The sequence below is a fragment of the Gavia stellata genome, chromosome 11 (genome assembly GCF_030936135.1).
Source record: "Gavia stellata isolate bGavSte3 chromosome 11, bGavSte3.hap2, whole genome shotgun sequence".
NCBI lineage: Eukaryota > Metazoa > Chordata > Aves > Gaviiformes > Gaviidae > Gavia > Gavia stellata.
The window spans coordinates 24,631,770-24,657,277 of NC_082604.1; the positions used below are offsets into that span (position 1 = coordinate 24,631,770).

The 25,508-nt window shown below is 48.2% G+C and overlaps 1 protein-coding gene across 2 annotated transcripts in view; it reads left to right on the forward strand.

The window, feature by feature from the left end:
- Positions 1–25,508, forward strand: part of TNIK (TRAF2 and NCK interacting kinase) — a 166,246-nt gene that overhangs the window by 131,748 nt on the left and 8,990 nt on the right. Inside the window, exons 16-26 of one of the 2 annotated variants that reach the window (XM_059822433.1) lie at positions 1,799–1,963; positions 3,800–4,039; positions 6,390–6,496; positions 9,254–9,417; positions 10,761–10,858; positions 11,578–11,601; positions 15,083–15,267; positions 18,497–18,623; positions 20,876–21,040; positions 24,492–24,606; positions 25,185–25,355. In XM_059822433.1, coding sequence (XP_059678416.1) covers positions 1,799–1,963; positions 3,800–4,039; positions 6,390–6,496; positions 9,254–9,417; positions 10,761–10,858; positions 11,578–11,601; positions 15,083–15,267; positions 18,497–18,623; positions 20,876–21,040; positions 24,492–24,606; positions 25,185–25,355 — 1,561 coding nt within the window. The remainder of the gene's footprint in view (positions 1–1,798; positions 1,964–3,799; positions 4,040–6,389; positions 6,497–9,253; positions 9,418–10,760; positions 10,859–11,577; positions 11,602–15,082; positions 15,268–18,496; positions 18,624–20,875; positions 21,041–24,491; positions 24,607–25,184; positions 25,356–25,508) is intronic. The other variant, XM_059822432.1, reaches the window with a different exon arrangement.

The window sequence follows — 25,508 nt, forward strand, 5'->3', positions numbered from 1 at the left end:
TTTAATGGGACATTTTCCACGAGGTGGCTGGGCCCCACGGTGCTTTCGCGCAGCGCAGAGCTTGCCGGGGGCTCGGGACTCGGCTGTGCGTCATGAGCCTTGCTGTTCTTTGCAGCAGCCAACGCGCACGTCAGCTCCTCCTTCAGTCCCCATGGCTTTTATCCTTCTCTTGCTTTGAAGTGATGTATTAAAACATTAGCAGCCTTCCACTGGGACCGGCACAGAAGCTGCTAAGGACGTTTCCTGTTTGAGGGAAATCTTGAGTTCAATTAGAGATGACTGGAACCAGAGCGATGATGAATTCCTGCAGGGTTTTGCTGCTTTTTCCCCCGCTCTCTGCTTGATGGTAGAGTCAGTAAGGCTCCACGGAGGATCCAGCTGGAGAGTCCCAAGAGCATCCTCTGCTGTGCTGGTGCAACAAAGTGCTAGCGAGGGGATGCTGGCGCTGGGAAAACCAAGGGCCTTTTTCCTTCCCAGCACACAGACATCCCTATTTCATCACTCTCCTGCCTTCTCGTCCACACAAGCTTTGAAGTCCTCCGTAATCAGCCGTGCGTTACGGCTTGGCAGCGTGCCGGAGAGCGCCTGCAAACAGCCGCAGGACTCAGCGGCGGCACTGTCTCTGCCTGCTGCCACTTGTGCCAAGGCTTGGCTGATAAGCAGATGTACCGGACCAGGCCTGCAACCCAGCGCTCGTGCTGCTGCCCCCTTGTTCAGAGGGAGTTCTTCTTCCCGCCCTGCTCTCCTTCCCATCCTTGTGTCCACTCCCGTGGGCATCGCTGAACTGAGCTCTGCACGGCCTCTGCTAGCCAGTGGGCAATGCCTGGGGAAGTTGTGAAGTCCTCTTGGGACACAGCAGTGGCGGGTGGTCCCTCAGGAACTAGAAAGGAGAGAGTCCGTAACACACATCTCTTACCCAAACTTTAGTCTGACTCCTGCTCAGTATCTGAAAGAGGAGAAGATTCATTTTTGTTTATACAATGGCTCTTTTGTTTCCTGTATGTTTATTTGCTTAAAAAAGAGCTGTGGTTCTTTCCAAGCAAACCTGTTTAGAGATTGCCTTTTAACATGACATTGTACATGGTGGAATCAAGACATGCTAAGGGTATTTAACACGTTAATGATACGTAAATGAAAATGTACGTCAGATCTCGAGGTATGAAAAATTCTGCATAGCATATGCTGCATGAATATCAATGCATCCAGTCGAACTGCAGGAGCACCCAGATTGCACGTATGCCTGGGTTAGCTGAAGCCACTGTATTTCCATCGAGAGTAACTGAAAGCAGCGGGCTTTGGGTTTATTTCTCTATCAGTAATAGAGGTTTTCCCCTTCCCTACATGACAAGGTGCCAGACTCGCTAAATCTAGATCAAAGCGAGCTGTTTTCTGGCTGCCATGTTTATTCCTTTATTCAGATCACACAAAAGCACTACTCATGGTGTTTATAACAGTGAAGGAAGAGGGTCCCCTTGCTTAAAGATACCTTTGAGAAGAAGCAAGAGCTGCTCAAGAGTCATATTCTAGAAACACATCTCTGGGGCATGTTGCCTTTTCTTTATTTTTCCATTTCATTTTCAGAAAATAATTATGCGCATAAATACAAATAGGCCTTTCAGTGGCTTTAAAATGCATTTATTGCACAATTTGCTGGGTAACTTGGATTCCATGGTCGTACAATACCCTGATACACCTAAAGAGAAAAGAGCTTCCTCTATATATATGCATACATACCTTGGGTTTCAGTTGGCAATGGCTTTTTATGGGGCGTTCACCCACTCTCCCCATCTCGCTGCAGGTGGAGGAGCGCTCCCGGCTCAATCGCCAGAGCTCGCCGGCCATGCCCCATAAGGTGGCCAACAGGATTTCTGACCCCAACCTGCCTCCTCGGTCGGAGTCTTTCAGCATTAGCGGTGTGCAGCCGGCCCGGACCCCACCCCTGCTTCGACCCGTGGACCCGCAGGTAATGGTGCTTCCCCCGGCAGGCTCACCTACCGGAGCCGGGATGCTGGGGGTGCTGGTAAGGTAACAAGAAAAAGAGCGGATTAAAGGGAAATAGTGTCCTGCTCCCTGGTTTCTCAGCCTTAAGTGTGTTCGTGAGTAAGAGCAGCATCTACATTCATGAGTGGATTCCTCTTGTCACCTCCATGTGTTAGAAACATCACGCTGGTTTATACCTTCCTTTGAAGCATCACGTACTGGTTACTGCCAGAAACAAGCTGGAGGACCGAGAGGAACTGCTGGTCTGGTCCAGTGCAGCAGTTGCTCTGTTCCTCTTTGGATCTGGTTTATGTAAAGGACTAAGAAAAACCACAGCGCCTGGTAGAAAAGACCTGGGACGCTTTGATGCTGAGGATCATCAGAAAGAGGTTTTGCTTTCTTTGCCGCTTTAATTCAAGGTTTTGTTTTGGTTTTCCATTGAGTTGACATCAGTCACAAACACATCTGGAGAGGGCATAGATCACCATGACCATCTAAAAATTCCTCCCAGCCACGAGGTCTGTAAGTACTCTGCCACCGAAAGCTCTGCACCGAGTGTCGGTGCTGGCTCTGGTCCAGCCCCTGGAAGTGCTCCCGCAGATCCGCAGGGGATTTCAGAGAGAAGTACAAAGCCTTTGCTCCCCGTCCACCTGGGCTTTCTATGGGAAAATGTGCCAACTAAGTGCCATCCACGTGTGGTACGTGCACCTGTAGGTCAGCAGTACAATGCCAGCTTTAAATGAAATACAGGCAGGAAAGCCCTTAAACATGCAGCTTTTTTCTCCCCAATGTACACGGTCTATATACGTTGGGAAGTGGGTAAAACCCCACTTCACTGTAATCTCTCTGATTGACCAAATATTTTTTCAGTGACTTTTTTGGCAACCTCTATTGTCAACAGCTACAAAGACTTTTGTTTGGCAATAAAATACTGATGAAAAAGTTGCTTGAAACCCAGAGACCCATGTAAATGTATGCATGGAAACACAGATACACACGATACATGTACATGTGTACATAGAGATGTATGCAGAAATGTCAAATAAAAGTTACAACCCCACTGTATCAAAGAAGTGCAGCTTCACAGGGTCCTGGGAAGAAGCTCTGATTTCACAGACTCTAACTTTGTGAATTCCTCAGATTTCCCAAAACAGCAGTCCTTTCCCTCGTAACGCTTAGATCTATAGGGCTGATCCATGGGATAGGGGCTACCTAGACCTATAGAAATTCATGCCTCAGGGTATTTTTTTAAGCCATCTATGCCTCAGAATTCCTGACGATTTTTTTTATTAATTATTATTTATTATCGTTTCCTTCTTTTTTTCATTTTTAACAAGGAAAATCCATGCCAAACCTCATTAACACGACCTTAGAGGTGCAGGCGTAGGAGCTGGAAGTTCGGCCAGCGGCAGGCAGAGCCTGGGGCGGGCACGGCGTGTGCGGGAGCTGGCAGGAGGGAAGCAGCCTGCCCCTGCTCCTGGGGTGGTACCCACAGAACGGCGCGGGGCTGTCGGTACGAGCCGTTATCACCCTGTGCACGCAGGAGCGGTCAGGACTGAAGCGTGGCTCTGACTTGGGCATTGCCTGATTTTAAAAGGCGGAGCTGTGCGAGCGTGATTTTTAATAGAGCTTGCGTTGAAGCGATGTAAGTCAGAAGTTCCTGAAACCAAGGCAGTGCTGATCTCAAACGGAGGGGGCTTTTTAGTGCATCCAAAGTGCTAATCAAATTTTTTTTTTAAATCAAATTTTTAAATATTTTTTTTGATTCTTTTTTTTTTTTCGTTTTGTACTGATAGTTCTGTTTTGACTTGGTGCTTAGATTCCACATCTGGTCACTGTGAAATCCCAAGGAAGCTCCTTGTCTGGGTCTCAGTCACTGCATGAACAGCCTGCAAAGGGACTGGCTGGGTTTCAGGAGGCTCTGACGGTGACCTCTCACCGCACTGAGATGCCAAGGCAGAACTCGGACCCCACCTCAGAAAACCCTCCTCTGCCCCCTCGCATTGAAAAGTTTGACCGAAGTTCTTGGTTACGGCAGGAGGAAGACATTCCACCAAAGGTAACACTATCGCTCCTCACTTTCAGCACGTCAAAGAGGCAATCCCAGAGCTAAGTCCCCGCGGGACGGTGCTGTGCTCAGCACCTCCGGCAAAGCAGAGTGGGCAGGACTGAGCCCATCCCCGTGGCTCCGCGGCGGGTACCGACCTGCCGGAGGGGCTGCATTTCCCGAGGCAGGTTTTGCACGAGATGCTGGGAGCCGCTCTCGGGTGCACACACAGGGCTGCAAAATAGTGTTGCCCTTCAGCAAAGAAAGTTCTCGAGCCCGGACAGAGGCCAAAGCATATTAATTTTTCCTTTCCCTAGGATGAAAAACAATCTCTGTTTAAATAGAATTAGAGGAACATAAAATTTGTCATACTCAATAAGACGGGTCCTTTTTAGTCCGGTACCATGCCTCCAGTTGCAATCAATATTTGATGGAAGACTTGTAAAGTCTCCAGCAACTTTATACCTTCATTGACATTTTGGCAGCGTCTGGCAGTACTTCTTTAATTAAGGCTCTTCTGGGCCAGTATTTTGATTGCATTGTTTATACACCTTCATTTTGGAAGAATTATAACTTGGCCATTAAAGTTCTTCTTACAGTGAATCAGCGCTCAGCCTGGGAGGATTTTTACAGAGAAAAAAATATTACAAATCGGTTAGTGACAGTGAGGCAGTATTTGTCCCTGACTGAGAGGCAGTATTTCTATGTATTAACAAAGTAAGTGACTTGCCTTTTTGAGAGCAAAATATCAGCAACGAGGTAAGCCTCCCTGTGCAAGGGATCTATGGTGGCGTGCCACGTGTGTTAATAATAATCCTGTTTCTGCTACCACCAAGTGAAAAGGGACATTGGCACTTGCTTAAGAGGAAAAGCAAGCCAACAGCTCCTGGAGTTGTTCGTGTGCTTTGCTCTTCAGTAGTGCAGAAGGGTGGCTGCCTGGTTTTAACCCAGTTTTGAGAAACCTCTTGCAATTTAAGGTTGGCTTTTGCCTTGAGTCCTTTGAGAAGGGCATCTCTTAACTGCAGCGATGTGCTACGCGGTGAGACCACAGCACTTGCTCCTTGGAAAAAAGCTGTTTTCCAGCATTATGGAATATTTTCCCCCTCGACTGAGGGAACATGAGCTGTGGAAGGGGTTCCCACCAGGTCACGTTTAAGGCCGCCGTGTTGGCAGTAATACCCATGGGGAGCCTGACTTCACATTTTACTGCCCAAAGTGGGTTTGACGTGTTTGTAAGCGGGAACGAAAGGACTGCCCCGTGAGGCAGGGCTGGCTGTCTCTGTGGTCCGGGCTCTTGTTTCTGCCAGTGCTTACTGCTGGATGCTTCAGAGGAAGGTAAAAAACTCCCCAAGCCCGACTGCAGAGTACCCTACCCGGAGGGGAGATTGCTTTTTAATGAGAAAAGCTGTAGCTAGTGATGCCACAGAATATGAAGCTCGCTCGCTAAATCTTTTTATCTTAAAATCTTATCTTTTATCTATAACTGTGTGATTATTCTCAAAAAAAAAATGCCTAATCTTTTTTTGCTAATCCTGCCAAGCCCTTGGCCTCTCTGTTACCTGGTGCAACGTATTGCACGGTGAGTATCGTCGTGCCTCTCCACGTCAGCCTGCGCTGCCAGGGGATGAGACCACCGCACCTGCGGCCACGCGGCAATGCCCGTGCTCCCACGGGATAGGGGTCTGGCCGAGGCAGGGCTCCAGGGTTACCCGCCGTAGCACCCAAAGCGGGTGGCTTTGGGTTTCTGCTGGCGGTATTGGTGAGCCAGCCTGCCGGCAGCGGAGTTTTGGCAGCGGCATCGGAAGCTCAACAAAGGTCATAGGGTTTGATTGCGAGTGTTAGGTGGTTCAGTCTGGATCTTTCCACTGTCAGTCCTCTTGTTTGTCCACCAGTCAACACCTTCTCTCTGCTGGTGCATGTTGTATCTGAATTAGAGATGCTAAAAACGCCACTGTGGCTGCTGAAATGCACTTCAGTCTGAATTTTACCTTATAAATTACTTTTCTGGGGTTTGTTGGATTTAGATAATATGTATGTGTGTGCGTACATTCAGCTTTTGAAAGAGTAAACGCCCTGTTTGATGGTCGCCGGGCTGCTCTGTGTGCTGCTCGGGGCTCCTCTGCCGGGAGCGTTCCTGACCGCACCTTTGCAGCTCGTTTCTGCCTCGCACTCAGGCGATTCCTTCTAAAAGCCGAGAGCTTTGTGTTTTGTAATTGCTATAAATACTGCCTATCTCTCAGTGGGAAATCAATTGTAAATCAAGTCTTAAGGCAGTGCTGAAAAGTGATCTCAGATGTGCCCACAGCCGCCTGACAGTGGTGGGGCAGACTCGGTGACGGCGAGTATCTCCGTTCCTTTCCAGGTGCCTCAACGAACCACTTCCATATCCCCTGCTCTGGCGAGGAAGAACTCCCCAGGGAACGGCAGCGCTCTGGGGCCCCGGCTGGGCTCCCAGCCCATTCGGGCAAGGTACGGACACCGAGGGGGACGGGCAGGAGTGATCCCGGTGTGCTACTGCCTGCGCTCCTCCTGGCATCGCCCGGCTGGGCAGCCCGAACGTGAGCTGGGGTTTAGCCCTGCTTTTGCTCACTGGTAACAACACAAGATATGCCATGCTGCTCTTGTCGCTGGGGTGAACTGGTTTTGCATTCATTAGTATTTTGTACCAACAGCAAAGGCCATGAGCACTTGGGTCGCTGGAGGTTTTGCTCCTGGGCTGAATACGTTCCTGGGCATTCAGGGTTTGGAGGTGGATGCTGCATCTGCTGCTTTGGAGTCAAATGGGAATTTGGGCGCTCCCTTTAGTGGAATTAGGTTCTGGTTCTCCCAGTGTCATCTCTTGCATATTAAGGGCATCCATATAAGCCAGTGGGGAGATTTCAGTGATACATACCATACATTTCCTATGCATCAGAGCAGCTTTTCACAGATAATGACTGAGGAATGTGCCGGGGGACAGGCAGTGATACAGCTTGGTGAGATCTTCCTTAGATGTAGATCAAGGATTAAATTCCTTTTGGCTTCCTAGGACTAGGGCCTTTAGCTTAGCCAGATGCAGCTCTCCAGCACGGTGGTGTGCAGGGCACGCTCGTAGCACCCCGAGGAAGGACACTGCACCACAGCAGCGGTCCGATCTCTGCCGTGTCAGAGCTACCCCTGGGCATGTTTAAAACAATCAGGGAAGTTGACAGGCTCTGCTCAGAGCTGGATGGAAAAAACGTGGCTTAGTCATGCGAGAGCTTGTCTCTGGTTTGCAGAGCATCGTGGGCAGATCTGGACCTCAGACAGGCAAATCTCAGGGTAAATACGTGTTCCGCGTAGCCTGGCGTGATGGAGCACTTTGGTTTCTTCTTCCTGCCTTGTCCTTTCAGCGTGAGGTTGGAAAGGCGAACGCTAGGATGTTCGTAGCCATGTGCTGTCACCAGTTTCAGCATACACCTTTCTTTCCAGCTCAGTGCCGCAACCACGTATCGGCAAACTCCCGTAGAGCGGGCAGCAGCTTAGAGTAGCTGGCAGGGGTGGCAGAAGGGAGGAGGAATCTTTTTTTGTTGGTGGGGTTTTTTTTTAAATTAGACAAAAAACATTCATATCATGGTTGGTTCCTCTTTACTGCGCAAGGCTGAAGCATTTTGAATTCTTGAAAGTGGTGTTCTTCTAATTAGCTGTTGCTTGAAGGACAACTTAAAATGCGGAGGGGTATTGGACTGCACGGCCCTAGCAAGTGATAGTATTGAAAGTAAAAAGGATAATGGGAGCCTGTGGGATTCAACTTGAAGGTTGCCCAGTGTTGCCTTCAGCCTCCCGGTCCCAGTCCTGGTCGGTACAGGTAAATACATTAGTATTATTTTATTCAAATACATTTCATGAATTAATTTAGCAAAGGACATGTCAGCTGCACAGCATAAGCTGGAGGCCTTCAGTTTGATGAAAATTGGAAATGATTAGGATGCTGCCATGTTCATTAAACTGAGTATTCAGTGAAATAGTTTCACATTTCATTTCTCTCACAGCAATGTAGCATTTCTCCAGTTTTCCTTTTTAACCACCTCTCCTATTGGTTCTTGATTCCTCCCATGCATAATTGTAAATATTATTAAAATATGCTTTCTTTTTTTTTGTTACCCTGTTGTAACAAATGAGGGTATACTTCCATGCACACAGAAAGCTACTGTCTTGCTCTCATCATTTTAATACCCACCTATGTCAATGCAAGGTAACGCTAGGCAGGGATTTTATATAATAGCCATGCTAAGCAGGTGTCCAGATCATTCTGCTAATCACCCCGTTACGGCAATGGGCCTTTTCGCAATTTGCCCCATTGCGGTCGTTCTCCGAGGGACGTGGCGTGCATGCTCTGCACTTCATGTGCACGGCCTCCGATTGCAATTGCATTATGTCATGTGGCAGCATTACCGCATCATTTTTATGTACGCAAGGTCCTAATTGGACTCGATGGAGAAAGCTTTCTATGTGTTTTTAACAGGACTTTGAATAATAAGCTCACTTAACAGGAATATTGTATAAAACCAAATTGCATAACTCTGCGTGGAACATGTCTTCTGATGTCATTTCAATGCCAAATAAGAATTAATTTCCTAAAGGCATCTGATACTCTGAGAGATATTAGTCACTCTTTGTGTATCAAGGACGCTTTTTATTCTAGATTTATGTAAGTTCACAAGGGTGAAAGAAATCAAGGAAGAAAAGTGGTTATCTTATGTAAGTTTAAAGTGAAGCCATGAAAATTGGGAAGTGTGATTAAGTGGCAAAAGTGATCTGCAGCCTTGTGATCCTTTCTTTGCTGAAATATTTCTTTCTCTGTCTAACAGTGATTTGCAAATTCCTGCTTTTATGATGAATATTGGTGGTTAATTCAGATAACTCCAGCATTGCGTATCTACAGGCTGAAGGGGAGTTCTGAGCAAAGAATCTTTTAATTTTTGCCGAATTCAGCAAAATAAGAGTAAAAAACTGCTCTAGCCAATTTTTCATCACAGTTGTGGTCCACCTCCATAAAGATGTTGGGTGCCTAATTCAGCTCCCGTGGATTTCAGTGGGGCTTGCAGGCTCAACAGCATCAGAAGAGAAGACCTCAGCCCTGTCTTCTCCAGCTGAAACGGTGTCTCCTCACCTTCCCACCGTCGCTGTCAGCGTGGGAAGGATCTGAAGCCCCGGAGGTGCACGCAGCACCATCTGACAGTGCCCCTCTGTTTTGTGCTCCCGCAGCAACCCGGACCTGAGGAGGACGGAGCCCATCGTGGAGAGCCCACTGCAGAGGACCAGCAGCGGCAGCTCCTCCAGCTCCAGCACTCCCAGCTCCCAGCCCAGCTCCCAGGGTGGGTCCCAGCCTGGCTCCCAGGCTGGCTCCAGCGAGCGCAACAGAGTCAGAGGTGAGGTTCTTGAAAACGTCCCTTAGCACTAGGCGTGCTTTCTGAGGCTTCTTTGGTAAGCAGCAAGGGCAAGAGGTCTGTGATCTCATGTATGGTTTTTAAAAAACTAAAAAATCAAAGGATTCATCATTTCTGATGTAACTCTGTGACCAGCTGCCCTCCTTGCAGTCAGAGGTGCCGACACTCCCTTTTGCCTGGATGCTGATGTAGGATGCCCATGGCAGCACGCGCTGCTCCCGCACTCTACCGAAGCATCACAGTGCCAAGTAACTGATACAAAAGGAGATGAGGGTTATGCTGTAGGGTAAAAAAAAGAATACCAGCATGCTTCCTATCTTCACTGACCCAAGCTCACTTCTTCTGTGATGGTTCTTTGGGATTGTGTTTCACTTTGGGTGGTTATCTCTATTTTTCCTTTCTTTATTTTTTTGAGCTTCGTCTTTGTGCAAAGCCTGAGATGGGAGCAGAGGAGTGAATTAGCCCGTAAGAAGCTTCTTCTAAAACGCTTTCACCAGACAGCAGTGTTTACACTGGGTTTATGTTCTTATCTGAATTGTTTCCTCTCATCTTAAAGTCACTCTTAAAGACCTTCCATTCCCCCGTTTAATCGCAGTAGGAGTTGCTAAAGCACATACAGCCCATACATCTGCATTTCTGGCACAGCCCCACAGTATAAATCCCCAGGGCTGAAGCGCATTAAAACAAATGCTGCCTCCATGCTTTGAATTTTTTATGACTCGGCTGTAAGATGACGTGTCTGTTGTTGAAATCGTCACTTCTCTAGGTAGTCAATAAAAGGAGTTTATCGCCAATTGCCCTTTTTGGTTTGGTTTTGGGTTTTGCTAATGAGGAATCCTGTGACAAATAATGTCTTAGCAATGTCAGATGCTGCAGAGCTTTTAATTTATCACATGCCTTGCTCTTTTGCAGGGTGAATTTGTTTCTTTAGTAGAAAAAAGGGTAGTGACGCTGCGAGAGGGCTGTCAGCAGGCGCTGGGCTGGATTATGGTTTCTGTCGCTGTACTGATGGAGACTTGTTGCAGTGAGAGTCAAGCAGAGAGGAGCAGGAGGGTTTTCCAAGACAGCAGAAGCAAAACGTAGTGAAACTTTATTAGCTGGACAGAAAGTGCCAATCCAGTCCCGAGCCTGGGATGTCCTTGTCTGCTTTCACCTCCGTCCTCCTCTGCTTCATGGGCAAATAGCTGGGGAAGGGGCTGCCAGTGCCCCGGCGCAAGGGGGAGGACGATGAAGCCCCCCGCACCCACCCGTCCCAGGCGATGGGGTGCAGCGACGGCTTTCAGCAGCGTTTTAATTCCTGCTTTTTCCGCTTGCCTTTCACCCAGGGAACGCCAAGCCCGAAGGGTCCCCTGTGCTCTCCCTCGAGCCCGCCAAGGTAAAGCAGGAAGACAACAGGGACGTGACGCGACCGAGCCGACCCGCTGTGAGTCTTAAATTATTTCCCGTGGGAATGTTGCCAGCCGGCTTGGCCACGTTTCCCTTCGGTGCAGTAGCACAACCGCGGGGACCCCAAAAAAGAGGCTAGTACTGTTGCTCCTCCAGCGGAGAGCCTGGAAAGCGGCGGTACGGCGAGAGCCCGTGGGAGATTTGAACGCTTAAGAGAGTGCATGAGTTTTTATCAGGAGCCCAAGTCTAGGGGAAAGCACTTAAGCCTGTGTTTTCACGTGAAGCAGATGCTTAAGGGCTTTGCTAGCTTGGGCGCGGTGGTTGCCGATGGCACATCGTTGTGTTCCGTGCTGCATGTCCCCCCGCAGCAGCCCAGCGGAGGGATGCTCTGCTCGGGAAGGCTGGGTGACCGGCCCCCAACAGCCTTCACAGCTTAAAACCGAACCTGGTAGTGGTCTCTGTACACTCCCGTTTTATTATTCTGAGCAAAATCTCATCCGAAGTGTTGCCTCCTGGTTTAATGCCGTTGACATTTGTATTTTAAAACTGCAGAGTCAGCCTAATAACGAAATGAATTTCCACTGCTTCTCTTTTTTAATGTGTATTAATGTTCTGTTGATGTTGTTTTTTTTCTCTACACTCCACAGCACTGAGCTAACAATTCTAATTTTATTTCTAACCTGCTTGCCCTTCCTCTGGCTTTTTCCTGTCCTGATCTGTTTCCTCTGATGCTGATTATTCTTCCTTTACCCACAGAGCTATAAGAAAGCTATAGATGAGGTTAGTGATATCTTTTCTCAGTGGGTCATGCCTATGCAAGGTTGACTAGTTAGTACTTAATATCGAACCGGGTGTTCTTGGTGCTGACATTGAAAAAGGTGTCGATGCAATCTTGGGTCAGACGGGAGACCGAATGATAGCGTTTCGGTGTAGGGAGCCCACCCGCGGGGAGGGGAGCAGCGCTGCCGGTGTGTTCTGCTCAGCCGTGGGCTGCCTGAAACCCGCTGGCCAGACCACTTGCATGGAGGCCGTGGCAAGAAGCACCCCGACGTTCACGCGCGGAGCAAAGGGTGCTGCCGTTGTTCGGCGTATTTGAAAGAGAAGGAGCGAGAGCGGAGGTTTCTCGTGCCGGTGGCGGTGGTCGGGGCAGCCTGCACCGCTCACCACATTCTGCTCTCAGCTACAGCCCCCGGCCGCCCGCTGATTTCAGCGGGGCCATCGAGCGCTATTTGAAGTGCAATTTAAGCCTAATTCGAATGAAGGCGCTTGGCAAATAAAGGAAAACAGAGCAGTGGAATACAGTGGGTAATTCATTCTCACGGACCAGACCATCCGCTGTAAAGCCGGAGTCAGCGGAGCCGTCCTGGATGTTGATGGGCAATGCTAGTCTTCATCCATCCTCTTAAAAAAATAAGAGTCCTGAGTTACACCTTTTTCACCACATGATAATATCTTAAATATGTGTGCATCCGGCGATGGTGAATGTTTAAATGTTCATGGGAAAAGACCAAACATTCCTGATTTGGCATCGCTGGGCACACACCGCCGATACTGGTAACTGCGGGGCTGTAATGGAAAGCGCCGGTATCAGCAGCCTCTCCTGCAGCACTCTTTCCTCTAAAAATAGAAGCATATGAAAGAAGGAAGATGTGCTGGTTAGTTAACTTGTTCTCTTGGATAAAACATGAGCAATGCGTTTTGTTTAATGAGGTGCTTTGTTAGGAAAAAAGCACATAAATCAGTGTCTAAATAGAGGCAGCGTGTGTGCTAAATTCAAATTCCATGAGCTATGTGATTTTGGAAACCAATCTGACTTGATTCCAGCAAATATTAAATCTAAAGAAGTCTTTGTAATTAAAAGTAATTAAAGAGCACTGATACTGCTAACTTATGTATTATGTCACCCTCAGTAATAACATTTCAAACACATGTGGAACTACAGAGCACTTTCTTTCTGGTTGTCAGATTGTTTTTGGTCCAAGAGCAACTCAGTGAAGCCGTTTAAGCCTACAAAGTGCTCATTACTTAGAGAAAATGATAGCATCAAAGAATTAACCATCCTGAGGCAAAGCTTTAACTAGGAAATACGAGTTATCTGATGATTTTGTCTGGGAGTATTATTGCTGTTATAACTTCCAAATTAGTTACCAAAAACTAATTAAGCCGATTTTTAAAATACTTGACTATCTTCCAGTGATGGCCAAAGAAGGCTGATAGGGTGCCTTGAAGCACATTAGAAACGGAAGGTGCAAAGAAGTCGTCATTTTCAGGGTCCATCGCTGTGATAGAGAAGGGTTCAGTCCTAGTCCAGCTGCAATTGTGAGAGGCTCTTACGCAGTCCTAAAGTCCTTCTTCTTAAAGTTGAGAAGGCTCTAATCCAACTCAAAGGCAAGCGCTCAATAAAGAGCATATTTTATACTCTAAAGGGCTTTCCTTTGTTAAGCTGTTGAAATTGTCGTTGATTCTTATTTAGGAAAAGAAACAATCGTATCATAGAAGCTGCCACAGCGCTAATTAAAATTAGTTGTCGTGACTGCAGATTTGACTGCATTTCAATCCCAAACATGTTGGCATCGAAAATAAACTCTTGAAATACCACATTCTCTCTTTAATCATGATAAAGGGCCTTTCTTTAAAGGTACAGAGAGCATTTGGAGAGGGATAGCTAATACCCATCACAGGTACCTGCTGGGAAGCAGGGATTGATTTTTCTATTTATTTTTTTTTAAACTAGCTTTTTTTGTAGACTAATATTTACGGATCTGATGCAAAGCCCTCTGATGGCAGTCCGTGGGAGTCCCTGCTCTATGTCAGAGGCAAGGCAGGGCAGACCTGGGAGCAGAATGTGCGGCTGTCCACCGGTGGGAGCCCACCGGGAGGTGGGGGTCACCAATAACCGAAGTACAAATCGCTTGCAAATTATTCCTGCTTCACGATTAAAAAATAAACTGGGTTCGCATCTCAGCCATAGAAGTTTTCCATGGTTTTCTTCACGTGCCGACGGGATAGATTTTAAGAGCTCCCTTTGCAACCGTAATTAATATTTCTGTAGTCGCCCTGCTGGAACGGTAAACTGGAAATGCACTAAATGAGAGTATGGCCGTAAGACAATTGTGGAATTTAGTCTTTTTCAATGAGTTTCTTTCTCCCTAATCCTTTATCTCTGACCGAATGCACTGATGCCTACCTCGGTCACTAATATAGGGAGAAATGGTAAGACTGACAATTGCGATGCTTTGTTCGTCATGTGCATGTCTTGTGCAACAGAGTTCTCTAACCCATTCTAATTCGAGCTCTCATGCTTTTCTGCCCTACTGCTTCCCCCTGCATTGCTATAAAAGCATGTAAGATAACAAAAAGTCTCTTTTCTACACGGTGCCTGCCATGTTCCTTGTTTTGAAATAGCAGTGTCTATTTTATATGACTGTCGGGTCTGAGGCCTCATCAAAGTCATGGTAAACTGAAAAATTATTACTAGGCTTTGGGACTGCTCCTATCTTTTTTCTTGTTTCAAGGCTTTTTTTTTTTTTTTGCCCTTAGCTTGTAGGCTGCCACATTTCACATAAAGAGCTTAATGGGTCCCGCTGAGGGATTTTTTTTCTTTTTTTTTTTTTTTTTTCTTTTTCTGATCGTGTGGCTGACTCAGAGCTGTGACTCCAAAATCTGGCTGAGCTGGGTGCTTCTCCTCGTGCTCCTCACCTCTCAGCAGTCACCCGACAGCGGAGACTCACCACGGAAGCAGCTCTTGATGTGGGGATTGCACCACTCCATGGGAGATGCTGTCATTGCTTCCTTCCCAAATGCATTTATTACAGAATAAATACAATTACAGGGTCTCTTTGAGAAGTTTGAAAGAAGAGAAAACCCTGCAGGAGAAATTCTCTGAGCCAATCTTTGAAGTGACATTGTTTTCCAGTTTACTATGATGGTGACTGAACTTCACCTTTTCCAACAAATATACTTTTGTCGTGTATATACATATAAGTGTGTGTATATATATGCACATACACGTTCCAAACAGAAAAAGAAGAGGTTGGCTATTGATTTTTCAGTGAGCGTAAATCAGTTTTGTTTTGTTTAATAAATGCTACATGCTACAAACATTGTCTTACGTTTGTCTCATGTTTGTAATGACTCTGTAAAGCTATTTCTTGTTGCTCGTGCTGTTAGCATTGGCTTTTGAAGAGATGTATGTGACATTCTCCACACTTTAAATATAATAGCCATTGCTTTCTTGTTTTCTTGCCCCCATCCCCTTTAGGACCTGACGGCCCTAGCCAAAGAGTTGAGGGAGCTGCGCATCGAAGAAACCAATCGCCCTCTGAAGAAGGTGACAGACTACTCCTCCTCCAGCGAGGAGTCGGAAAGCAGCGAGGAGGAGGAGGAGGATGGGGAAAACGAGACGCACGATGGGACCGTGCCTGTCAGTGACATCCCACGGCTTATGTAAGAAGCGCTTTCTTTTTGGGGGTCAAACGGTGAAAGCGCGGCGTGTCTTGGTCTGGAGGAGCAGTAGGTGTGATATGGGGCACGTCCGAAGCGCGTCGGTGTTTGGTGGCTGGCGCTGGGAATGGCGTCACCGTTGCAAGCGATAATTTGCTCAGATGGGTCTTTTTCCTGGTCCAAACTAGAGATACTTAATGGGAAAATCTGAATTATTTCCTCTGCACGTTCAGTGAACTTGGGCTCCAAGCTGATGGACCTGTTCCTGCTGTAAGCAAGGAGGGCTTTTGGCCAGAGTGGACGCACCTGACCTCATCCACACCTTGGTCCTGACCTCATCCACACCTTGGTCCTGCCCATGGGGTTGGCATGTTAAAGCTCTGCCTGCTCTTGACCCTGGTCTAGTCCCAAATCAAGCCATGCTGAGTTGCGGTACTTGGTGGCCTGCCTGGTGCCAACTGCTAGAGCCAGGATTATAATAATCCTGAACCTTTGTCTTTGATTTTTGTCCTTGGCTCAGTCACTGAGCTGGCAGCGAAACGTGGTGGGCTAAAACATTGAAACAAAAAAGTCAGCAGACTCTATTCTATTGCCTCCCCGTTACAGGTCATGGGACGCTTGTGCTTTTGAATATCTCTGGATGAGGGAGGCGGGCAGCAGAGCTCCAACACACACCCAACAGCTGTCGTGATGCAGAGTGAGCTCGCGGAGCATCCCTACCCGGGCTCCCTGCCCGGTGCTTTGCAGCACTAGCACTGGAGGGGTGTTTCTGGGGGCTCTCTGCCTGGCAGCGGGGTCTGACTCCTGCCCCTTGGAATTCACAGAGGAGTTGTGGGAAGGCTTTAGGGGACTATTTGCATTTTAATCAGTTAATATCCATTCTTCCTGCTAAATGAATTATTAGTTGATGTAGATGTACCTGACTTCATGGTGGCAGGGTAGGGAAGCCCTCCGGGTGGCAGGGAGACTCAGGGGTCCATGTTATGCAGAGTGCCAAGCTCCTGGGTTGCAGCTTTCTTCCAGCAGAAGAAGAAAAATCTGAGCTCTTGGAATTCGTCAGAGAAAGTCAGGAGACAGAGGGATGGCCATGAATATGCAGCAGTCGGATGGGCAGTCACGCGTGCAAGAAGGGGCCTTGGGCTGCTCGCAGAAGAGGAGTTTAATCAGGAGTGGTTAATCTGCGCTGACATCCTTCCACCAAACACCTTGTGTTTGACACAACACTTTTCAGTGGATAAAATATCTCACTGAATGCTTTGCAGCCAGATGTGTCGGACGACAGGCATGGCGGTGAGATGGATGCTTCAAACTCGCTGCCAGCTGAACGCTGCTTGCTCCTTAACGTCCTGTCCATGAGCGGGCCCCAGAGACTCAACATGAAGACACAAACCCTTGGTGTCACAGTGAGGTGGCAGGAGCTCTGTCTGTATCTAAGCCTTCGCGGGTACCTGCGGGCATGGCTGTACTGCTGTGTGTCTGGGGAAGAAGAAGGCAAATGCTTGGCTTTACACCCTTACTTCACAAAAAGAACCTTAACTCAAGTTCAGACTAGATGTAGTTGGGCATTTTTCTATCAAAGCTTTATTTTTCCTGTGTTCCGTGTTTGTCATTAGAAACTGGGGCCGAGAGAGATCATCTCATCTTCTGCACCTTCTGAGTGATCTTCGTATAACCCATTTTTAAACTTCCCTGGGCATCCTCTCTGAGCACTGGGCTGCTCTTCATTCCAGCTTTGCCCAGGTCTCTCCTGCTGCGGGATAAGCCCACCCATCGCTTTGTGTCCCAGTGGATACGAGGGACTGTTTACTCCTTCCACCTCACCCCTTTCTCCATCTGAAGACTATGATGTCTCCCTTCAGCTCCCTCTCCTCTGAGCTGTGCAAGTCAGCTCTTGCCCATGTCCAGGGATTTCTTGCAGGTTGACATGGAAACTGCACGCCAATGAAGTTTGGGACCTCGGGGCTACCACAGCCATTCATTCACTCACTCTATAGTCTCCAGATTAGCGTAACCTCCTTTGTCTTTGCTTTCTTATTTCTAAAACAGGAATAACTGTATTATTTTCCCATGCTTTGGTGGTGTTGAAAAGCTAATGGTAGGCAAATGTGAGCTCCTCACACGAAAGGTGCCACAGAGGTATGGCACGCTGTTTTTTGGGGTGCTTTGGTGATGCCTGTCCAGTCGTACGTTTGATACGATGGAGGCGAGGATCCATCATCGAGCCAGTCCACCTTGGGGTCCCCAGGGCTCACATCTCGCGTTGGACCAGCAACCCCCTTGATTAAAGCAGGCTTGCTTTGGCTTTCCACGCTGCCAGGCTCCCTCGTGAGCCTCTGGGCATTGACAAGTAGGTATGCATGGGGATGACATCTTAAAGAGTGAATTACTTCATATTGATGGAAAGCAACTAATCTGTGTGGTTTTTAAATGCAAAGTAACAGGTCTCATCAGCAACATCTTCATAACCACCATCGGCATTCTCCAGCACGCAGGCAGGGCTGGGTAATCCAGAGGCACTTCGTCATTTGCTTTTGCTTTTGTTTGAATTATATTTAAGCAGCTGGTCTGCTAAGAACGTAATAATAAAGTAATGGTGGCTGCTTACCACCTGCGACATCCACTCTCAGGCAGTCCTGAAATTAAATGTGTGTGAGAATAAATTGCAGTCTCTCTCTTGAGATAGGAGGCAGAAATAAATTCAAGGCGAAATCATGGATTAGGGCTACATTTTCACCTGGAAAACAGCAGAGAGCTACAGGACACGGCGTGTACTCCTGCCCGCCCGTCCTCCAAACCCCATCCCCTCCCTTGTTGTCTTTTGCCGTCGGATGCTCTGATGCACTGTTCCCTTTTCAGGGGTTGAGATGGGAAATAAAGGGAGCGAATTATTTTTTTAAAACTTTCTTAAGTAGAAAAAATTATGTAAGGTAGAGCGGGACTGCAACTCCTCGTGACCTGTTTGGCAGCGCTCCTCTCAGGGCACCTTGGGACAAGAAAGGCCCTTCTCTTTGGTCTCCCTGCTCTATTCTGTAGTGTATCGACCTGACCGTGCTGCTGTATTTCTGACAATATAAATAATTTCCCCATACATTTAAGTAGATATATTTTCTAGTTTTTCTTCCTGTGAGATACAAAGCCCTACCCTTATTGAAATAATACTGTATTAGAGGATTTTTCATCTAGTTTAGCAAAGGAAATACCCATCACTAATGCTTTTCCATTCTGTCCTCAGACCAACAGGAATTCCTGGAAGCAATGAGCCATACAACCTGGGAATGGTGACAACCCACGGGCTAGAGACTTCCCATGCAGATACGTTTAGCAATATTTCAAGGGAAGGGACTTTAATGGTGAGGGAGGTAAGTTGTAAAACAAATATTTCCATGGAGCATCTTCAGGAGGTTTTGCCCATGTAAGCACAAAAACTAACAGTGCTGTGTGTTCGGAACACAAAAATGACTGAGTAAATTGTGCTCGTTAGCGCTCTCCTTATACAATTTACACTCAGAGCAAATGTGACAAGTGCAAATGTTTCTCAGAACTACAAACAGCAGTGAATAGTAATGCCAGGGCATGGTGGGGAGGATGCTCATACAAATGACTCTGCTGTAATCCCACAATAGCTCCAGGCAACAGAAGTTATCTTCAATTTATAGCACTTAGTTAATACACTTGGAACCTGGCCCAAAGTTTCCCCTCTTCTTCCCAACCTGTGCCACTGTGTAACCGTCAGAGGCGTGCCGTGTTTGTAGAGCATCTGGAGGCTTTTACCAGGGGCTGGTCCTGCTCGGGGAGGACCGAGCCCCCCCTCCCTACCAGCCAGCCATCCTGCGCTCGCCCAGCGAGCCGGCTGCGGGGACCACTGGGCATCCCGCCCGGATGCGAGCCCCCGTCCCTGGCTCCGGTGTCACGGAGGTGAGGCTGCAGCGGGAGCAATCCTGATGGATGGTACTGCAGGAGTGAGGCAGAGGAGGCACGTTCGGTTGGCTGTGGAAGATCTCCCCCAGTGTTTCTCGGATTCCTGGTTGCTGGAACATGCTGGCGATGCTGCTGGAAACGCAGACAGGTAGCAGGTCTCCTGTTGAGGGGCAGGAGGCTCTGGCAGTTAGTAAAACAGGAGTCACTCTCCTGCCGGCACGTAAAGGAGGTGGATGGGAGAAGAGAAGGAGGAAGGAGAGGTTGGAGTCAGCAATCATAAAGAAGGAATGTTTAGATCAAATGCAAACTGGGCTTGAGCAGCATTTTATTTCTTGATTCCATTTATATAAAATATTCACATGTGAAGGGAAAAAATAAAGAATGCAACCTGGAAAGAGAGGAAGGAGTTAGCAAAAGAAGTCGCAGCATATTTGCTGCCTTCCTCCACGAGTTTTGGAGCTGGGCAGCAATGCCCACCTAACCCTCCACTGGTGTGGAGCTGTTCAGAGCAGGGGTGCCCGCAGCCTGGGCAGCCCTCTGCGCACCCGTGTAGCAGGGAGGGTGATGCGGTTGAGCAGGGGAACAAGTCAGTGCTGTAACAGGCAGCCATTTCTGAACTGAGCTTGGTGTTAAGCATCGCAACCGTAAAACACGTGCCACGCCAGCAAGGCTGCTTGAGAAACCAGTGATGCAGGAGGGTTTAAATGCCACGGGTGCGAAAGCAGCTGGGAAACCCCTTTGGGAGGAGGGAGCGTGGTAAGAAACCCAGATTTTAGCTTCGTGCTGGGTGCTTATTGTTTGCTCCCCACCACTGCCGTAGCCATCAGAGGACGGACCCACTGAGGTCCATGAGCTTTGGGCAAAGGGCTTTTCACTCTTTGGTGGGACGGCAAGGTGGTTGAAGGTGATGGTAATGAGTGAGCAAAAGATAAATGTTGTCAGGACTGGTCAGAAACTTGGTGAGCCTGTTCAGAGGGAGTTTTCCACTAATCCCAGTAAATGGGCAAGTCTCTGTAACAATCTTGTTGATGTGCTCCAGGTAGGTGGGAGTCATCAAAATTGCAAATACCTCAAAATGATAGGCAGGGAAGGGAGAAACTTCCCAGCAACTGTTTTGCACGAGGTGGGGATGGAGAGGAAGAGGAGCTCCGGCGAAGCCCCCAGAACCTTGTGCGCAGAGCGAGATGCCAGTCGTTCTGCCGACGCTGCCGCTGTTCACTGCTGTTTTGGGTTACAGAAACATGCGACGGGGGCTGTGTTGGCATTTGCAGTCAGGCTACTCGCTGCCGGAGCTGTGCAAAGCCGTTAAGGCTAATGCTGATCGAGGGGTCAGATTCTGCTGTCACCGTGGCCGGTGGCTATGTGGGAGGAGAGCTGGCCATGGGGTTTGCACCCATGGTGGCAAGAGCAGAATCTGCCCTAAAACAACGGTGATCAGGTTTCTCTCGCTGTAACGTGACTAATGGCTCTGTATTGACTTTGTGATTAATCCTGTCTGTATTTTTCCTGGGGTGGGGGGTTGGTTTGCTGCTTGCCAGATTGCATGGGGATGGAAACAGAGAGGGTCCTTCTCCTGCGCTTGCTCTGGGAACTGGGGGACTGCCAACGACTTGGTTTTGTTTGGTTTTTTTCTCTTCTTTTTCTCTTTTTTTCCCCCCCTTCTCTTTCTTCCTCATGCCTTGTGTCTCTGCAGACCTCTGGTGAAAAAAAGCGTTCTGGCCACGCAGCCAGCAATGGCTTTGCAGGTCACATCAATCTCCCTGACCTGGTGCAGCAAAGCCACTCGCCTGCGGGCACGCCGACCGAGGCCCTGGGGCGAGTCTCCACGCATGCGCAGGACATGGACTCGGTGCCTGAAGTAGGTGGTGGGGGGCTCCTCTTTCTCCTCCGCATCGCTTCAAACAAGTATTAACATCTCTGCCCTGTAAAGGGGCTTTCCTGCTTTCCTCCCTGGCTTTCTTGGCTCTCCTCTCTCTCTGTTTCTGGTCCACGTGGGTGAGTGTAGTGGAAATAAAAGGGAGTCTGATGGGTTATTGCTGTAAGGATCTATGGCTGATAGTAGAAATGTATATTAGGTCTTTTCTGAAGCCCACCCGGTTGAGTTTTGGTGGTGATGGCTTGAATGCTGCCAACTGATGTGAAAGTGTCCCCCCCCGTTTTTTTTTTTGCACTTGGAAATAGGAGAAAACTATGAGCACCAGAGATGCCATTAACATCAACCTGGCCCAGCTTCCACCTGTGCGATCTCTGATACTTAATGTGACTCAAAAGTTTAGCAAAAACCAAAGCCAACAAAATTCTGGATAGTCCTTCAGACTAGCAAAAATTGCGTTTCCAGTCATGGCAAAGTGTTTCTCCTTGGTAGCTGTTTTACAGGGACACGATTGAACAGTAACATTGTGTAAGGTGCAAAAAGTCCTCGAAAGGACAAGATGTGACACACAGGACAAGGGAATTGGTGTTGCTTGCTTACCATCACCAGCTGTGGGAACCAAGCACAGTTTTCCAGTGGAAAATGAACCCATTTGGTGCTAAACAAGCGATTTTATTTCATTTTTTCTTTTCATTTTGTTGATTATACATCAAAAGTTCTGTCATCCTATTCTCTTTCATAGAAATGATGTACTCATTTTACAGTTTACTTTTACTAGCAGTATAAAAATAAAACTTGCTTGGAATTGGGCATTGATAAAACGTAAGAACAGATGGTGCGTGACTTGACCTCAAGGTTTTACCCCTTTCCTCGTTGCCTTTAAAAGCGGTGACGAGAGAGTTGATCCTGCAAGTAACACCTTCCACGGTCATCCTGGGACTGCTTAAATGCAGGCAGACAGTATGCAAAGATTGCGTTTAAATATATTCATTTATAGAATACCAACCAAGAAGATCTTTTCCATTTCTAAAACTGCGTTTTTAGGGCTGACTGAGCCAGGAGTGGGTGTAAGTGGCAACTTGGGGATTTAGTTCACAGACTTCCAGGTGACTCACGGTGCTGCGAGCAAAAAGCAGGGAGCAAGCACGACCTCACCCTGCAGCTTGATGCTGTCTCCGTAGGCCACCACGGAGATTTCTAGGCAGTTGAACAGGACCTGGAGGAAGATGAGGTCTTAATATTTAAACAAGGGGCTTGGAAGTTATTAAAATGCCAGCTGCTTAGGAGAATAGCTGAATCCGAGCAAAGAAAATAAATGCTTGGTGGGTTGGATTGAGGGGGTTCTTCGTAATGCATTTGTCGGAAAGCACCTGGCTCTCAGCTGGAAAGCATCCCTGTAAATACTGAATTTTTCCCCTCCTTGAATTGTTGGTGCTTTACGGAAAAGACATCCAGCGCAGGAAAAAAATGTGTGTTTCTTGGATGTGAAAGAAGCAGAAAGAAGCGAGTTTATCTTACAGGCGCACAGAAATACCATGGCTTACTGTGTATGTAAATGTGGTATCTGTTCCTGCAGCCTTCCCTGCCTCAGGCTGTTAACTCCTTCCATGGGTCTCGGTTACTATGTACTTTTTGGAAATCTATCCCATTTCTATGGAAACAGGCGGGCTGTCAGGGACATAGAGACGGGAGGGAAGCGGGATGCGCAGGGTGGTTTTGGCAGGCGCGGGACATGGATGCCAGCCCCAAAAGGCTTGGAAAGTTTTTGCCCCTAAACCTTTTTGTCACCTGCCGGAGGACAGGTACGAGCCCAGCCCAGTTTCGGAATGGATGTGCCGGGGCGGTGGTGTTCCCCATAGCACGTGTCCCTGCGGCACGGGCTCGTCCCCATGGCAGTTGTCCATCCAAGGGCTGCGGAGGTGGCGTTGGGCACAGGGAGCAGCCTGGGCTCTGGTGACTTGGTGACATGAAAGCTGAGGAAGATTTATTTCAGGGAAGGAAAAACGTGAGCAGTGCTGTTGCTGCAGCAGGACTTGGGGTTTGCTGCTGCTATAGCTCTTAACGGAGGTGATACATAAAGCATATCCTGGGTAAATATGGGAGTAGGAAAAATAAGCCACTCAACAAGGGGGGGAAATCACATCACTTTGATTCCCAAGGGAAGGATTTCCTTTTGCCTGGCAGAAGGTCTTAGCCCCATTTTCTGCCTTGACAAAGCAATGGCTTTAAAAAGAAAGCAACACCACATTGCAGTTCGTTCTTCTCCACATTCCCTTGGCAAAGTATTGGCTCTGACATTCCCTGCAATAGCATCAGGTTAAGTTTTGTTAGCTTAGAAATGGCCCTTTCTGCAGTCCCACCTGAAATGCTATAGACAATTTAAAACGCTTTATTGCAATCGCAGGCGGCCTGTACGTGATGTCCCTGTGGGGTGTCCTGAAGACCAGACTTCAGGGGGGATGGAGCAATGTGGGGGATGCCATCTTCTGATGAGCCATTTTCAAACACCCCCTGTTCAAAAGTTCTCCCTAAAGCATCACATAGCTCCCCCCAAGCCTTCCCCATCTCCAGCACTTCAGATCCTCCCAAAACCGGAGCAGCCAGGCGTACCGAGGGGCATTGCTGGGTCCTGCCTCAGCAATAGGTGTGAGGACCAGTGACAACAGCCCAGCAGAACAAAAAATAGGCATTTTGCTAAAGAGCTAACTTTTCCCACTTTCCCAAGGGCATCAATGTTTTGGGCTCAGCCCAGCAAAGCCCTAGATAACGGGCGGCAAAAGCAGAGCAGTGTTACGGCTGTACGAGCTCTCCTGCCTATGCTTTACAGACCCTAAAATGGATTTCCGTGACCTGTTGAAATAAAATCTTTGCTCAGACCATGCTAGTTAGCGTTTGGCTTTGGCACAAGGAAAGCAACAGTCCCACCTTGTCCAGCTCTGAATTACTCTGGTGGTCGCAGGTCCGTGTCAGCTGCCCCATGCCGGGGCTTTCCGGGGGCTCCCAGCGCCATCCTGCCAACCTCGGCTGCAAGGTGGGAGAGCAGGAAAAGCAAACCCTCACCTGCCTGACATCCCGGAGCGGGCTTTTAAGGCAGATGTGTTACGTGCAGACAAGTTGGTTTTTACCTGCATTGACTTTTGCCTCTGGCCCTGCGGCTTCTCCGCTAACCGGTCTCATGGCTGTGCTGTGCTTCTGCCTGCGAGAGGAGAGCAGAGCTGGGTCTTGCTCCTCTCGTTTTCTGTTGCTCATGGACACTCACAAATCCAATTTAATGTTTTTCCTGATTAGTTATGGGGGAGGAGGAGCAAATGTTCATAGAAGGCTCGAAAAGGGCACCGCAGAGTTCTGCTAATTAGAAAGTTTTACGTATACACACATACACAAAATTGTTGTTATTTCAGTGCTCTGAGCTCTCTCTTTGCTGTTTATTTTCCAGTATGGTATGGGAAGTAGCACCAAAGCCTCTTTCACCCCCTTTGTGGACACCAGAGTGTATCAGACCTCGCCTACTGATGAAGATGAAGATGAGGACGAGGAGTCATCTGCTACTGGTAGGAGGCAATGGGACCACTTTTAGAGGGGAGGCCCTTGTGGAAACCAGGTCATGGAGCCTGAATAACCTCACTGAACCTCTTCTACATTTCACTTATTCTTGTCCAAACGTCGCTCATGTCTGCATCCTTGCGCTCTCCAGTTTCCATCCAACAACTTCTCCCCCACCAGTGAAATGCCACCAGAAAGATTCAGGAGAAAACAGGGAATGCACGGGCTGTGCAGCTGGGAGAAATGTTCCTGGCAGAACTGGGAGGTGGTAATTGCTCCAAAAAGCTGGCAGTTGCTCAGATGTCATTGAAAATGGCTGGATGTGGGCAGGTGGGCAGCACATAGCGCTGGTCAGCTCGGTAGGCAGGGCTGGAGGTCTGGAGACATCACCTGCTGATGGGTTGGGTGGTGGTTCCAACCCACAAAAAAATCCTGATGATCCCTCTTCAAACTAATAGCTCCTAACACAGAGATGACATCAGAAAATAAATCAAGTATTGTATTCCTATTCAAAAAAAAAACTGACAGAATAGATACATACAATTAATCCATCACACCTCACTGTTTTGTTGTGTCTCCTTACAAGCCCTGTTCACCAGCGAGCTGCTCAGACAGGAGCAGGCCAAGCTGAACGAAGCCCGGAAGATCTCGGTGGTGAACGTCAACCCCACCAACATCCGTCCCCACAGCGACACCCCGGAGATCCGGAAATACAAGAAGCGCTTCAACTCGGAGATACTCTGTGCTGCTTTATGGGGTAAGCCCCTTATCACATCATGCCCTCAGCAAAGCTCTCCAGAGCATGTAGCTGGTGATGAAAGGTGAATGTGTCATTGCGGAACGGAGCCCCTGCCTCTGGTTGTCCCCTTCTCCATCCCGGGCAAGGCTAACGTCCCCGAGTCCCTGCGCT